We start from the raw sequence: 15,024 nt of genomic DNA, 5'->3' as shown, positions 1-15,024 counted from the left end.
GGCCGCCCCCCATCGGCCGGGACCCCCGGCTCCGCCCGCATCCACCCCCGGAGCTCTCCAAGGGGGCAGGAAAAGGGAGGGGGCTCTGGGGATAGATGGACGGGAGGGTGCTGGGGGGCGGACCCCACCGGCACCCCTCTGCTCCCCCCCGCAGCCCCCTCGCTTCTCCCATTCCCACACCCCTGGGAAAATCCTGGGGGGAAGGGGATGCTGCCAGGGCCTGATCCTGCCCCCCCCAAGAGGTGCTTCGGGCCTCCACCTGCAGGGGAGGCCTCCTCGCCAGGGAGGGGGCACCCCAAATACATTCCTGCGAGGCTGAGAAAGGGCCGGCGAAGCGCTGCCCTGCCGTCAGCACAAGTTTCCCGTGCCTTATAAATATCCTGGGAAGCAGAAGCACATCGTCCCCTGGGAACGGCTGGGAATTGCCCTCTGCTGTGCTCTCCCTCGGGGGGGCTCGTGCTGAGCGCCCCCACAGCCCCGTTTTGCGTGCCCCCTGCCAGGAAGGTTACCCGTTATTTTGGGAAAATTCACTCTGCGGGTCCCTCCTTATCCTGGGAAGACGCTGTGCTTCGGGAAGCCCTGCCTCAGTTTCCCCACTCGAGCCCTCAGCCCTCCAAGCACCGATTTCCCGCACGTATGGGACAAGGGGGACATCGGGGTCGTGCCTTTCCGTGAATGTCCCAGGCACCCTGCCAGGGCCAGGCGGATGGGGACAGGGACCAGGTATGACCCAGGCTCATCCAGCCTGGTGGCCTGGCTGTGGGATCTGGGCAGGCGACCTTTCCGTCACGGCTGCTCGTCTCGCGTGGGTGGTTCCCGCTGGCACCCTCTGCTCCAGCCAGAGCCGCACGGGACACGGGGCTATTTTGGACGCGGGTGTTGTTGGCCTTGGCAGGCAGCACGGCTTTGGCTCCCTGCTCATTTCCAGCCCCGCTCACATTTTTGGCTGTGCAGGATGTTGGTCCCCAGCCCCGTGTCACTGGCGCTCGGCCCAGGGTCCCCAAACCAGTGCCTGGTGCCGGTGCCTCCGTCCCCACGCAGTGGCCGGGAGAGCAACGGGGCTCAGCTGCACCCCATGGGCTGCTCGGTTTGGGGTTCAGCCTGGGGCAACCATCAGCTCAGGCTCCCCAAAACCCCAAGACTTTGGGGCAGGAAGGGCCTCAAGAGGGAGCTCAAAGCTTTCGAACCTCCAGCCTGGAGCCTGCAGGGAGCAGCCAGGCAGAGCCTGGGCCCCCCCTGATCTGGGGAGGGCTCTGGGCAGCTCCGCACCCAAAAAGGGGGGCTGGCTGCTGCGGATGGAAGCACTCTGGGCCAAGCTGAACCCCAAGGAACCCCAAAACAAGGGCAATGGACAGGGAGGTCCCATGGTCTGGGTGGACATGGGTGTCCCCTGTGTGTCCCCAAAACCCCCCCAAGGCAGGAGGGGACACCTGGACACGTGGCGGGCAGAATGCCACTCTGCCGATTCCCTCGTACTTCTGCTCCCCCTCCCTCCTCCTCCTCTTCAGGATCAATTAAGATTATGAGCAGGGCTAATTAACAGTCTGCTAATTGCACTCTGAAGCCCTCTGTAAATCATGAGCTTTAAAAGCAGCTCTGAGCAAGATGTCACGTCCCTTTCTGCCTGCAAAAACCGCGCAGGAACCCGGATCCAGCCAGCCCCCAGCCCCTCTGCCCAGGGATGGGGACCAGACCCCTGGTGTGAATGGGGCGTAACGACACGCGTGTGCATCCCAGGGCTGTCCTGGGAGCAGATTTTCAGTCAACCCTTGCAAACCCCTTCCCACTGCTTCCCTGGAAGCTCCGCTCACGTGGCGAGAGCTGGGGAGTTGCATCAGTTCCCCCTCGCTGCTGTAAACACTCCCCGTGGGATGAGCAGCTCCCGGGCAGCCCTTGGCGTCTCCACCCCGGTGGCAGGCGGTGACCTCTCCGGAGCTCATCTGGGGGCCTGGACACAGAGCCAGGATCCATCGGTGTCCCCCCAAGCCCAAGCTGGCCGCGGGTTTGTCACCAGGCAGCGGAGCAGCAGCTCGTTTTGCTCTGCAGAGTGCACGCCGGGTCGCTCTGCACCGGTTTCGAGCTGCAGGATCCACCAACACGTGCATCCTCCTCACCCTGCTTGAGGTAGCCGGGCGCTCAGCGGGTTTCTGCCGCGTGCCCCTGCTGGGGACGGTGCCAGGAAATCACAGCTGGTTTGTCCCAGGTGTCACCGGGTCCTGCCCCTGCCCGGCGTGCGGGATTTGCAGCGCTTGCACCTTGCAGGCGCTGGGTTGCTTTTTATTTATTTTTTTATTATTTTTTTAATTTTTTTTTTCAAAGCAGGTCCCCGGCAGCTTGTGGGGTGCGTGTTGAGGTTTCGCTCAGCGTCCCCGGCACTTCCTCGCAGCCTCCCTCGTGTTATGTCACTGCGGTTCACCGGCCCCCGCTTTGGTTTCCAGGACCACTCGCTGCAGGGTGGGGATGGCCGAGCTGAGCAAATGCAGCAGCGGCCACGGCTGGCGTCTGTCCCGGCTGGTGTCTGTCTGTCCCAACCGGTGTCTGTCCCGCCTCTCCAGGGGGCCAGGGACAAGCCCCTTGCAGGGCAAAACATTTCATTTATAAACATAAAAGATAAAAAAGGGAGCGAGTGCGTTAACTGTTTCGTTTCTGAGCAGGTGAGGTTTTTTTCTCCGTGGTTTTGCTGAGCCCCCTGCGACCCTGGGGAACGGGGTTTGGGCACCCCCAGCCCCACAGCGGATGGATGTGTGGGGAGCTGGTGATGCTGGGGGGTCCTGGGGATCTGGTGTGGGCCAAACCCAGAGCCTGGCCCTAAACCCATCCCCAGGAAGCCTCCGCTCAGCCCAAACCTGTTCCCCTGCAGCGAGGGCACAGCCACCCCCTAAATCTCATGCCAGTCCCAAATCCCCACCAGCCCCACATCTCCCCACATCCCCAAATCCCTACCAGCCCCACATCCTCCCCCATAACACCCCCATAACACCCCCATAACACCCTCCAAACCTCCCCCAAATCTCCCCCAGACCCCAAATCCCCCCATCCCCTCCCCAACACCCCCTTTATGCCACCCCCCCAGGACCCCAAACCCACCCGCTGCCTGCCCGCAGCCCCCCAAACCCCAACCCTTAGCGCGCGTCCCTGTCCCTTTCCTATTCGGGGAGGGCGGGCTTATGCAAATCACCGCCCCATATCCTCCAATGGGAAGGGAGCCCGGCTGCTCTATGCAAATTTTTCTCGCGGAGAGGGCGGGGTTATGCAAATGCAGCGGCGCGGCTGGGGCAAGCGGCGGGCAGCGCGCGGCTCCCGGGACTCGCACCGGCACCGGACCGGCACCGGCACCGGCACCGGACGGCGGCGGCGGGGCCGCACCGGGGCCGGGCCGGCTCCGTTGCAGCGCCGGGCCCCCGCGGCCGTGCCGGTGGGGACTTACCGAGGAGAAGCAGCCGGTGGCCAGGTGCGTGGCCCGGGCGGGGAGGGGGGGTCCCGTGCGTCCCGGGACGCGGACAGCCCCCGACCCCCGCTGGGGAAGCCGGTACCGGGCGGCACCGGGGCAGAGGGCACCGTTGGGGTGCCGGGCTGGGTGTGTGGGGGGGGTGCCAACCGCGTGCCCCCAGCCCCGTGCCCGTTCTCCACCCTCGGGTGGTGGCAGCCCCGCGGTGGGAGCCCCGTCGGGGCGCACGGGTTGGGGGAGCGGGGTCGGTCCCGGCTGGCCGGGGGGTGCCGGTGCGGCCGGGCCGGCGCCCTGCGGGCTGCCCTGGGCACGGCGGAGCCCTGGCCCCCGCCCCACCGTCTAGGGATGGAGCGCTATAAAAAGCCTGCGGTTTGCGCTGCGCTCGGGGCGGTTATTTTTACTCGTGTCTGTGCAGAGAGGAACGCCTGGGTTTAACCCAAAAGTGCAGCCTGGAGGGCAGCCGCCCTGCCCTGCCACTGCCAGCCTCATAAACCTGGTCCCCAGCGCCCCTCTGCTGGGCTTTGGGTGGTGGGAGCGAGCCCACGGTGCAGAGGGGAAACTGAGGCACGGCACGGCCAGGCTGTCTGGGGGCGCAGGCACAGCACCGGGACACCCCAGCCACGCTGCAGGACCAGGGCCTGATCTCCCCGTAGCTTTGCTGGGATGTTGCACGGCTCTAACAGGCTTGGAGCTCGGTTTCCTCGCTGCTCCAGAGCTGGGATGCCACCCGTGCATGGCTCTTTCTCGCCAGCGCGTGGCATTTCCAGCGTGTCCCAGAGCGTGTGAGCCTCGCTCCATCGCACGTCCCCGTGGGGCGAGTGAGGTGGATCCTCTGCCGGGTCCTCCTGCCCGCTGCCAGCAAGTCCCCGTCCCCGGGGCTTTATTCTTTTAATGAGAGAAAGTTTCCCAGAGCTGCTGGCTGTGGAGACGGGTAATGAATTAACTCAGCTGCTGGCAGGTGAGCCGGAGGGCAGGGACCTGCCTCGATCAGAAGGTGCCCCAGGGAAGGCGATGGGCTGCGTCCCCTTGGCCCACGAGCATCCCTTGGGACATTGGGTACCGGTCTTGTTGGGAAGGGAGCCAGATCCTGTCCCTTTGCCATGTTCCCAACAGGTCGAGGGGAGGCCTTTGCAGCTCAGGGTGCGGGGTTCGGGGCACAGATGCAGGCCCTAGGTTTGATTTAGGACTTCAAAATGCTCCTGCTCGCCTCCAGGTCTTGGGCACTGACGACACCTTGGTGCCAAGAGCAGCAGTGTGGGTGAAAAGCAGGGTTAGAAAACTTTGCACAGGGCAAAGGAGAGGGATTGCTGCTTACCCCCAGTGGGACTCATCCCCGCAGGGGCAGAGCTGGAGAATCAGATGTGCTGAACCACGACGGGGGTCATTTAAACCCAGAAGCAGGGGGAGGATTAATCTATTTTGGGACCCTTGGCTTTCCCTCTTCTTCGCAGCAGGACAGTCAGGAGCAAAACAGATTTGTAACCCCACAGCCCTAAGGCCACGAGGATGGGCTCAGGCAAGCTGGCAGCACCTTGTGGCTGCCCCAGCGAACCCCCCCAACAGCAAACGAGTATCATTTCCCTTATTAATGCCCAGCTGCAGCGAGGGGCAGCCCAGCCCTGCAGGAACAGCGTTTCCACCCGGGGCTGCCGCTGGCAGCATTGCCAACGCCGAGCCAAAAAGGTGGCCCCAGCCCCAGCGAGGCTTGGTGTGTCCATCTGTCTTTCCAAGGAAAAGAGCCGCCTCGTTTTTTTGGGGGCCATTGCAATCCTTCCTCCTTCCACACAGTCATTTTGGAACCGAAAAGCCTCCGCCCATCGCTGCGCTTCGCCCAAGGGGCCGGGCGCTGGTGGGACTTTCGCTCTGTGTCACCCCCAGCAGGGTCGGAGCCAGCATTGGACTGGGGCTGGATGGTGCCCAGGTCCCCCCAGGTCCAGCCCCATCCCGGATTTGGCTCAGAGGGATGCAGGGCAATGCCATTGATCGAGCCCCGTGCTGCAGAAGCGGGCAGAAAGATGAATTTTAATTGTCCCCGGGGATTTTGCATGGTGCTGGGGTGGTGCTTGGCGTGTCTGTTTCGGGGCTCAGTTGACTGTGTGTGTATGAGGTGGGGGGGAGGGTGTTCAGTGCGAGCAACCCCCCCTGTCCCCAGCTCCCCGATGGCCCCAGGGGGTCCCCAAGCCCCTCATCCCCCTGGGTTCTCCTTTCCCCTGCTTCCCAGCCGGCTCCTCCTGCTTCCCCGCTCCCGTCCCGCACCACTGGCCTGCTCTGGTTTATACTGGTTGGTTGGTTAAACAACCCATAAAAAGCAGAAGGGCCTGCCACCCCCCTGCAGAAACGCTGCTAAACTTTGACTTTTCCCTGCACCAGCCTCGGGATGCAGTTTGCACAACGAGGTCCCAGCACCACCAGTCCCCAAGGACCTTCCCAGGGACCAGGGTCACATCCCCAGGGCCAGAGTCACATCCCCAGGACCAGGGTCAGGTCCCCAGCATGGGGCAGGGAAGCTCCAGCTGGCGATGGATGCAGCAGGGGTGGTCCCTGAGCCATGTGCCTGGCTGTGACCAGGGGTCTGCACAGCCCCGCTTCGAGCCCACTGCCCTCCCGGCCCCTGCGAGGCAGTGTCTGGCCTGTCCCCCCCAGGATTTTGTGGCTCCTGGCCAAGCTCACGTCTTATCCCAGCGAAGGATGCGATGGAAACTCTCTAGCCCTCTTTAATCGATGTTTTCCTCCATCAAAACGCTGTTCAGAAGCCACCAAATGCAGGCAGGGGGGATTTTCTGGCTGCTTTCCTCCCCCTTTTCTACCTGCAGACCCCCAGCATTTCCAGATTTGCAACAAAATCCCCGTTATTTGGTGAAAATGACCTCGTTTGCCCAGTTTCTACGCCGATGCTTCAGTGTCCCGTTGGAGAGGGAGAGCGGGAGGTGGGACGATGAAGCACAGGGGAGCTCAGAGAGGCCCTGGCAAGAGGTGTCCGCTCCTTGCCCCTTCCTCGTGCCTGGCACTTTGAGGCTCTGGACCCAGGGGTCAAGGCCACGTCCCCTCGGGTCAGCAGTGACCGTCCCTTCCCTGTCCCTTCCCCCTTGTCCTAGCTCCAGGCACAGGACGTGGCTGCGCAGCCGCCCACCCTAAAAACCGCCCCATCATCTGTCCCCGGGCTGAATTTGGGGAGAACTTTCTGCGTTTAGCATTTCAGGGGGCGCTCAGAGATGGAGAAAGATGCAAAAGCCCCGCACAGAGCCCGGCACAATGCACCTGCTGCCCGGTACCGTGCCCGGTGCCGAAGCGCACCGATCCTCGCAGCGGCACAGCCGAGCCCCGCGGCTGCCCTGGGGCTGTGCTGCAGCTCATGGAAAAACACGCTGCTCCCAGGGGGCCGATCCGGCTCAGCGCGCTAATTAGGAGAGCGGATAGGAAGTTTACACACTCCGCCGTGATGCAAATGCAGTGTCCCGTTGGAGAGGGAGAGCGGGAGGTGGGACGATGAAGCACAGGGGAGCTCAGAGAGGCCCTGGCAAGAGGGGCACTAAAGATGCACAGGAGCCGGGGAGTTAATTATAACCCTGGCTGCAGCCGGAGGGCTGGGGCGACACCTCGCTGCGCCTCCCCGGCTGGCCGAGGGACGGATCCTGGCCAGGGGACAGCTCGCAGGAGCTGGGTGGACGCGAGCCGGGTGCGTGCGAGGGAGCAGAGAACCGGGGCTAAAGATACGCAGGCGTGGGAGGGAGCAGGGGCCGGCGGGACGCCAGGCAGTGCGGGGAGCTTCTGGCCGGCGCAAAGCATCTCCTCTCCTCAACCGTAGGTGGGGCAAGGCAAGCGGGCTCTCCTCCTGGCCTGGTGTGGGCTAGAAGCTGTCGAGGCTGGGTTTGAGGGCTGCAGAGCTCTGCTTGTGTCGGCGTGGGGGGTTTGCTGGGCCCCCCAGAGCCCGGTGTGAGCGCAGGGAGCTCCTTTCCTAGGTCCCCGTTGCGCTCTCCAAGTCTGAGGGCCGCAGCCGGGAGCCCGTTGTGGGTGCTGGGTGCTGCTCCTGCGGCACCGGGGCGCTCCCTTGGTGCTGTCCCCGGCTGTGGGGACAAGACTGGAGGGATGGAGGTGACACCGCGCCACTCGGTGCCATCCCCTCGTGCCCGTCACGGCGCAGCTGCGATAATCGCCTGCAGCACTAATGCCGCTTATCGCCTTATCGCCTGGGCGCAGCAATTAAAACCCGGACCGAGAATCCTCCCCCCCCCCTTTCCCAGCCCTTAATACCTGCCAGGGGGGGGCACGGAGGAACCGAGGCGCCGGTGCCGTGCCGCACTGCGGTGTCCGAGCCCTTGGGGCAGCCCCTTTGGAGGCACGAAACCAAAATGCCAGCACCACCGGTCACGGGAGCATCCCTCCCCGGTGCCCGGTGGTGCTGGGGCTGCGCGAGTCCCCCCACGGGTCCCTCGTGGCCGCGGTGGCCTCGTGGCCTGGGCGATGCCCCAGGAGGACCCAACGGGGCCGAGCGCTGGCTGCCGAAATAATGAGCTGCTCGGGGAGGCGGCTGATGAAACCGCCCCGCGTGTTGCACGAGGCCTCGCTGCGCCCTCAGCCCCGGTGCAAGGGACCAGGGAAAAGGGGGGGAACCTGGGGGGGGGTCTGCACGCGAGTCCGGCCCCGGCACGACCCCGTTTCCCCTGCCGCAGCCCATCCCGACGGCGCTGTGGCTGCCGCTTCCTTCTCGCCTCTCGCGCCTCGCCTCCCCCCCTCCGCCTGCTATTTTGGGATGGGGCCTCCGCAGCACCGTCCTGGGGGTGCCGGTGCCCCCCGAGGGGCTCTGCAGCATCAGCGTGAGGGTGCTGGGGGGTCCCGACGCACCCTGCTTGGGTGCAGGGGGGGGACGTGGCAGTCCCAGGGGCACTCCCGTCCCCTGCCGTGGCTCAGCACGGGCAGGGGGGACACGGAGAGGTTGGGGGGGCCCTTGCAGGATCAGTCCCAGCGGTGTCAGATGAGCTTCCCAAATGTGAGCACAGCTGGAAAGCGGGGTGCCGGAGCAGGGTTTTGGGGTGCCGCAGCACCTGAGGGGTGGCGGTGCCGGCCGGGGGGGGCCCTCGCCAGCATTTTGTGGCCCCCGCTGCAGGACGGGCTTGGCCTCCCCAGCACCTCTGAGCGCGTACGGCACGGCCTCTCCTCCGTGCTGAGGTTTGTGAGCCTTTAAAAAGAAACCCTCGGGGCGCAGCTGCGCTGCGCTAGCAGGGGCGTGGGGGGCTTGGGGCCGGCCTTGGGGCCGTGCAGCTTCTTCTGGCCAAAAAGGGTCAAAGCAGGCTGTGAGCACGGCCCCCAGGGGAGCAGCTCGCGTTGCTGCACCTTCGACGGAAGATCATGGGGTTGGGGCGGGCAGGTGGGAGCCGAGCTGCCCCCGCAAATGCACCTGGGGATGCCCCGTGCCGTGCCGCAGGTGTCCGCACCAGGAGGGCAGGATCGGTCCCGGTTTTGGGAAAACCTCCGCGCTTTCACCAGGGAACTGGTGGCTGCTTTTCCCGGCAGGGCCGTTCCCCGCGGGGCTGGGGATGGTCTCGTCACCCCCCCTCTGTACCTTCGCGCCGTGCGTGGGCCCGGGGACGCAGGGTGGCAGCGGGGCCGTGGGAACGGCAGCACAATTTCCTTCCATAAATTAAAATTAGTTTTGATCAGCTAAATATAGCAGCTGAGCAAGATGGTAAATGGCAACGTGCTTGAGAGAAGGAAGCGGGACGGGCTGGGGCACTGGGGGAGCGAAAGGCTGGCGGTTCCCCAACCTGCACCGGGGCCGATCCCTGCCACGGGGGCTCGAGGGGCTCGCTTGGGGATGCCCGGAGACATTTGGGGAGCATCGTCCCCTGGAGGGCTGATGCTGCAGCAGTGTCCTTGGTTCCCAGGCCAGCTCTTGCCCCGTGGCCATGGTTTGGGGTCAGCGGGGAAGGAGCTGGCCCAGGGCTGCACCCAATTTGGGGCGGATGCGAGGGTCCCTCTGGGAGCACGGTGATGCCAACCATGGCTCCGTACCAGGTTTCCATGGAACCAAGCCCCCCGGCATCATCCCAGAGGGATTTTGGGGTGACCAGTGCTGGGGGGACAGCAAGAGGAGCCCCGGCTGCGTCCCCACGGTGTCAGCAGGGTGCAACAGGGACCGGTGCCCGGTGCTGGGCTGCAGCCAGGGCTGGCACCTTGCAGCGGGGTTGGGATCCGGGGTCCCTTGGCCCCTCGCTCTTCCCATCACCGCCTCACGTGGCACCAGGAGGTGGGTGGTTTCGCTTTGCTGTCTCCTCGTACAGCCACTTCCTGACCTGCGAACGGCTGAGGTCAAATTTAGTCTGTTCGCATTCAAAAAAAAAAGAAAAAAAAAAGCAAAAAAAAAAAACAACACACACACACACAAAACATTGAACCTAAAAACAGCCCCTTTGTCTTACCGAGGACCCTCCCCGCGGCCAGCCCAGCCTCTTTTGTAACCCCCCTCCCCATCAGCCCCATCCGCCCCGGTAAAAACCCTGGCGAGGGCGAGCGCGGGGCAGCAGCGGCGCAGCTTTGGGATGCCAAGGCTGAGCCCACGCTCCCGGAGAGGGATTTGGGATCGTGGCACTGGCGCTCTGCAGCCAGCACACCCAGGTGCCGGGGGGCTGCCGGGGGGCTGCCGGGGAGCAGGGGTGTCGGAGATGGGGCTGTGGGGCCGGCTGAGCAGAGCAAAGGGGAATTTTCCCGCCTGCCCCAAAGAATTTCCCATTTTTTTTGGTATTTTGAGGGCTTTGACGCTCTTTGCGGAAAAGCTGGGAAATGCCGCCAGGACCAAAACTTCCTCTGAAAAAGTTATTATTAATTTATTTTTTTTTTTCAGCAAAGCTTATTTTGGCTGGCGGAGGGGCGAGGAGGCACCCAGGAGGTGCTCACGGGGTTTCTCTCTCTCTCTCTCTCTCTCTTCCAGTCTCCCTCCGAGTCTAGGAGTCGAAAATGGGCCGGAAAAAAATACAGATCAGCCGAATTCTGGACCAGCGGAACCGGCAGGTAGGAGGAGAGGGGACGAAAAGGGACGAGGAGCCGCGAGGCTGGGGAGGGACGAAGGGAGGCGAAGCCACTCGACCCCCAGGGGCGTCGGATCCTCCAGAGGCTGGAGATTTTGGGTGCTGGAGGGGAAAGGAGAGGGCGGCGGGGCCGTGGCGGTGGCACCAGGGCAGCGCCGCGTCCCCTTCCCCGCAGGTGACCTTCACCAAGCGTAAATTCGGGCTGATGAAGAAGGCGTACGAGCTGAGCGTGCTGTGCGACTGCGAGATCGCCCTCATCATCTTCAACAGCACCAACCGCCTCTTCCAGTACGCCAGCACCGACATGGACAAGGTGCTGCTCAAGTACACGGAGTACAGCGAGCCCCACGAGAGCCGCACCAACTCCGACATCCTCGAGGTAGCGCCGGGGGGCAGAAAATTGTGGGGTGGGGGGGCTCGGGTAAAGGGCAGGGGACCCCGCTCACCGCCCCGCTCTCCGCAGACGCTGAAGCGCAAGGGGCTGGGGCTGGACAGCCACGAGCTGGAGCTGGACGAGGGGCTGGACGGCGGCGAGAAGATGCGGAAGCTGAACGAGGGCATGGACCTGACGGTGGCACGGCCCCGGTTTTACGTGAGTGGCCGCCACAGCGTGATGCTGGGGGACAGGAGCCGTGTCCCCAACCCTAGCCCTGACCCCAGCTCTCTGTTTCACCCCGCAGAGCCCGGTGCCGCTGCCCGAGGCCTCCTACAGCAGCTCCCCACCAGCTGGCGGTGACGGAGCCCTGGGCGGCACCAGCAGCTCCCCGCAGCACCAGGGCCGCCCGCCCGCCTTCAAACCATCAGCACCGAAGCTCTCGGGGCGCTCTCCAGGACCGATGCCCCCAGGTAGGCTCAGATATCGCTCGGCTGCGTGTGGGTGGCATCGCAGCGGGAACAAGGTTCCCCCCGGCGGCCACCTCGCTGGCCCCGGAGGGATTTTCCAGGCCGGACGCCGCATGCAAAGCTCCCCTCGCAGCATCTCCCGGGGATTTACCGGGAGCGGGGCAGGGGCGGGCGCGTGGGCAGGTAGCGCTGCCGCAGCTGCGGAAACGCCACCGGCTTCTGGCCTCCCTCCAGCTGCTTCCTGCGCGCTGCTGAGTCACGGCCGCCGCGCACCCAGGTGGCCCCGGGCACCCTGCACCCATGCCTCGTGTTCCCTCCTGTGCAGCAGAGCTGGAGCCGGGTGCCCGGTGGGGCTGGTGCGGGACTGGGTGCTGCTGGGTGCCCCCCAGGCTTCTGCCACCCTGGGGACGGGCAGCAAAAACGGGGCTGGAAAAATTGATGCCGCGACTTGATCGGCGGAAAGCCCCCCCGGGTGGGTAGGAGGTGGCACGGGGGTGGCCGGCCCATGGGTGGCTTTGCCACAACCGGGATGGGCTGAGCCTCCACGGCTCCGCACTGCTCCTGGGGCAGGATGTGGGCACGCCGCGTGCCCACCTCGGACGGCAACGACCTGGCCGGGGAGGTGGAGGTGCCACAGGATGTCCCCCCGCTGCTCCGCGGGGAGCTGAGCCGCGAGGGCTGCCCGCAGCGGGGTCCGGACGGGGAGCTTTGCACCCTGCTGGCTCCCGGGGCCAGATCCGGCCGTCGCCTTCATTTCCGCTCGCAGCACACGGCCGTGGCCGCAGCGGGCCGGGGGTGGCCACCGCAGCCCAGGTGCGCTCAGGATGTGGCTTTGCCGGAGCGCGGCACCGTGCACGCACGCACGGGCACCCACGGAGGACGAGGGCACCGAGGCCACTTTCTGCATCCCCCGGGGACCCCCTGAAAACAGGAGCCCGATGGTTCCACGTCCTTCGGTGCCACCCGCGCGTCCTCCTGTCCCTCTGTCCGTCCAGGTATCGGCTACCCCCTGTTCCCCCCCGGCAGCCTGAACCGAGCCCTGGCCACCAAGACGCCGCCGCCGCTGTACCTGGGAGCCGACGGCCGGCGCGGCGAAGCCCACGGCAGCTTGGCCAGCGGCAGGAGCGGTGGCAGCACGGCGGTGAGTGACACCAAGGGACTCTGCAGCACCCGGGGACATCGCCCCATAGATATAGCCCCATAGATTCAAAACCCCAAATGTGCAGCCCCCAGCTTCTGGGTCTCCGGGGTGCTCCTGGTGGCCGGGGGACAGTGCCAGGAGGATGCTCGGTGGCCTTGTCCCCCCTGTGTCCCCTCCCCAGCTGTGGCACCATGGGAGGGGGGCAGGGAGGGGTCCCCTGTTCCCAGCCAGCCCCTGTCTCATTGCAGCCAGGGGGCCACTGAGGTTCCTCCCCCCCAAATTCAGCAAGGAGCTGCTCTGATCCGCTCCCATCTCCTCTTCCTCCTCCAACACCGGCTCTTTTCTGCGGGGCTGGGGAGGGAAAGGGAGCACCACAGCCCCCCCTGGGGGTCTCAGCAGCACAAAGCCTGACCTGGGGGGGCACTTTCGCATCCCACAGAGGCCTCTGTACCCCGGTCTGCAGACCCTGAGCCCCGTGCTTCCACCGGGCAGCGCCGGCATCCCCAACCACAGCCTCTCCGGCTTCCCCTTCCTCGCCCCGGCACAAGCGGGTAAGTCCTGGCCCCGTGCCCCAGGAGGGTCAAAGACCCCCAGCCATGCCCCCCTGCTCACTTTTCATCCCCTGCTCAGCAGAGTACGGGGCTGGCGAGGCCCCACCGCCCCCCGGCTTCCTTCAGCCCGGCCCCCCGGCTTCGTGGCAGCCCCCGCGGGACATGGCAGCGCTGGGGTAAGGAGCGGGTTGGGGACACGGGACAGCAGGGGACAGGGTCTGGCAACGGGGTGGGGTGAGGGAAGGGGGAATTTCGGGTTAACCCTTCTTTTTGGGTACCCAAAGCACAGCCCCACACCGTCCGGTTTCACCCCAAAACTGGGGCGCACGGGGACAGGCTGGGAACCCGCCCACCCACCCAGTCCCAGCCCGTCCCGCTGGCAGCAGAGCCTATTTAAAGCCGAATTTGGCCCCCGGGGACTTGGCCCCCGTGTCCCCCCCATCACACACCAGGCTCCCAGCAGCCGTGCCAGCGTGTGGGTGGGTGGCAGCCTGGGAAGCGGGTGCTGCAGCCCCCCCAGCGTTGCTCGGGGGCGAGAAATTGGACGGAGCCAGTGCGGGAGATGAGTTGGGAGGCTCTCAGCCCTGCTTGGGGGGGGGGGGGGGGGACACCCTTCCCACCCCCTGTGTGTCAGCCAGGGATGCTGCATGGGGACACCCGGCCTCACCCTCCCTTCTCACCCCAGGACCAGCACCAGGATCGTCCCCGCCGAGGACGCGGCCCCCGGCAGCTCCCCGCAGCCCCACGCCATCAGCATCAAGTCGGAGAGGGTCTCGCCGGGGCTCGGCTGCCCCTCGGGCACCCCGCAGCCCCCCCCGGGTGGTTTGACCTCCCTGAACGAAGCCTCCCGAAGCTCTGGAGACCTCCAACCACGGGACGACTACGCCAAGGGTTATCCCTACCCCCTGGGCCCCCCCCGGCCGCTGGCGGAGGAGCAGAGGGCCACCGTCCCCGTCCCCCCGCGGCGGGCACAGGCTGTGGACGGGTGGCAGAGATAGCGAGGCTGACGGGGTGCAGGGGGGAGCCGCCCCCCGCTTCCACCCCATCCCCGGACCCCCAAGGAGCCCCCCCCCCAACTCCCTGGGGGCTTCCCAAGGGGTCCTGACCCCAACTCCGGGGCTGCAGCTCCCAGACCTCTCCCTCCCCACCCCAGCGCTCCCCATCCCTGACACTGCCGTCCCCCCCTTTTTCTCAGCTCTGCCCCCCAGCCCCATGCTCCTGCTGGGCACGGCGAGGTTGGGACCCCCCCGGCGTGGCACGGTGTCCGGTGCCAGACGCTGTCTGTCCCCGTCCGTCCGTCTGTCCCCGCGTGTCCCCACCGAGCAGGAGTGCCTGGGAAGTGCCACGGGGTGGCAGCAGGACTGAGAGCAGCAGCCGATGGCAGCGGGGGGGGGGGCCCCAAACCCTGCACCCAAAGGGCCAAATCCTGCCCCACCCCGGCTGGGGCGAGGAAGGGGGGGGGGGGGGAGAAGAGTGGGGGGCAGAGGGCGCTGCTCTGCCAGCCCAGGGACTTTTTTTTTTTCTATTTATTACGTTCTCACCAATAAAGAGCTGGGGGTGTCGGGGTGCCTGGCGTCAGCTCCTTGGGGTGGGGATGCGCAGCTCGGTGTGGGGTGGCAAGTCATCAATGGCCCCGAGGGGAAAACTGGGCTGTGCCCCGTTAATTTTGGCTCGGCGCTGCTGTCCCCGAAGTCCCCCCTGACTCCAAGCCACCTCCCTGGGGTCACCGACCCCCCAGCGCCGATGGCAGCAGGGTCACCCCGGCCCTCACCCTATCCCTGTGTCCCCATGGCTGAGCCGTGTGCTCCAGGAGACCCCAAAAAGATGCTTGGAGGATCTGATGCTGCAGGGTCAGTGCGGGTGGATGGTGTTCCCACTGACGGGGAGGCGGAAAACGCCCTCTTGTGCCCCAAATATCAGCATTAATGGGGACACATATGGGGTGAAGGAGGGTTGCTGGCACCTGCCCCATGCAGGGCTGGGCTTTTTGCAGCTCCCTGGGTTGTGGAAACCCTTCAT

At 65.6% G+C, this 15,024-nt stretch overlaps 1 protein-coding gene across 5 annotated transcripts; it reads left to right on the top strand.

Annotated features, from left to right (window-relative positions):
- Positions 1 to 3,298: 3,298 nt before the first annotated feature.
- Positions 3,299 to 14,439, top strand: MEF2B (myocyte enhancer factor 2B). Of its 5 annotated transcripts, none has more exons than XM_082780246.1 (9): positions 3,299 to 3,451; positions 10,374 to 10,453; positions 10,646 to 10,849; positions 10,934 to 11,062; positions 11,151 to 11,316; positions 12,309 to 12,454; positions 12,894 to 13,005; positions 13,088 to 13,181; positions 13,691 to 14,439. In XM_082780246.1, the coding sequence occupies exons 2-9, from the start codon at positions 10,400 to 10,402 to the stop codon at positions 14,001 to 14,003; spliced, it is 1,218 nt and encodes a 405-aa protein (XP_082636372.1). In that variant the 5' UTR covers positions 3,299 to 3,451; positions 10,374 to 10,399; the 3' UTR covers positions 14,004 to 14,439. The 5 variants fall into 5 exon arrangements, with proteins under 5 accessions (XP_082636372.1, XP_082636369.1, XP_082636373.1 ...); XM_082780243.1 differs by having other exon boundaries at positions 13,085 to 13,181; XM_082780245.1 differs by lacking the exon at positions 3,299 to 3,451 and adding an exon at positions 6,984 to 7,124 and having other exon boundaries at positions 13,085 to 13,181.
- The last annotated feature ends 585 nt before the right edge of the window (positions 14,440 to 15,024 follow it).

The sequence above is a fragment of the Aythya marila genome (assembly GCF_965140915.1).
Source record: "Aythya marila genome assembly, chromosome: 27".
In the NCBI taxonomy this organism is placed as follows: Eukaryota; Metazoa; Chordata; class Aves; order Anseriformes; family Anatidae; genus Aythya; species Aythya marila.
Note: the sequence above shows the minus strand (reverse complement) of the source record. Positions and strands in the feature narration are given on the sequence as shown.

What these genes read in the sequence shown, in the direction of transcription:
- MEF2B (XM_082780243.1), top strand. Translation starts at nt 10,400, where the DNA reads ATGGGCCGGAAAAAAATACAGATCAGCCGAATTCTGGACCAGCGGAAC. An exon ending in CCAACTCCGACATCCTCGAG is followed by an intron (nt 10,850 to 10,933) that starts GTAGCGCCGGGG and finishes CGCTCTCCGCAG; the next exon opens with ACGCTGAAGCGCAAGGGGCT. An exon ending in GGAGCGGTGGCAGCACGGCG is followed by an intron (nt 12,455 to 12,893) that starts GTGAGTGACACC and finishes CGCATCCCACAG; the next exon opens with AGGCCTCTGTACCCCGGTCT.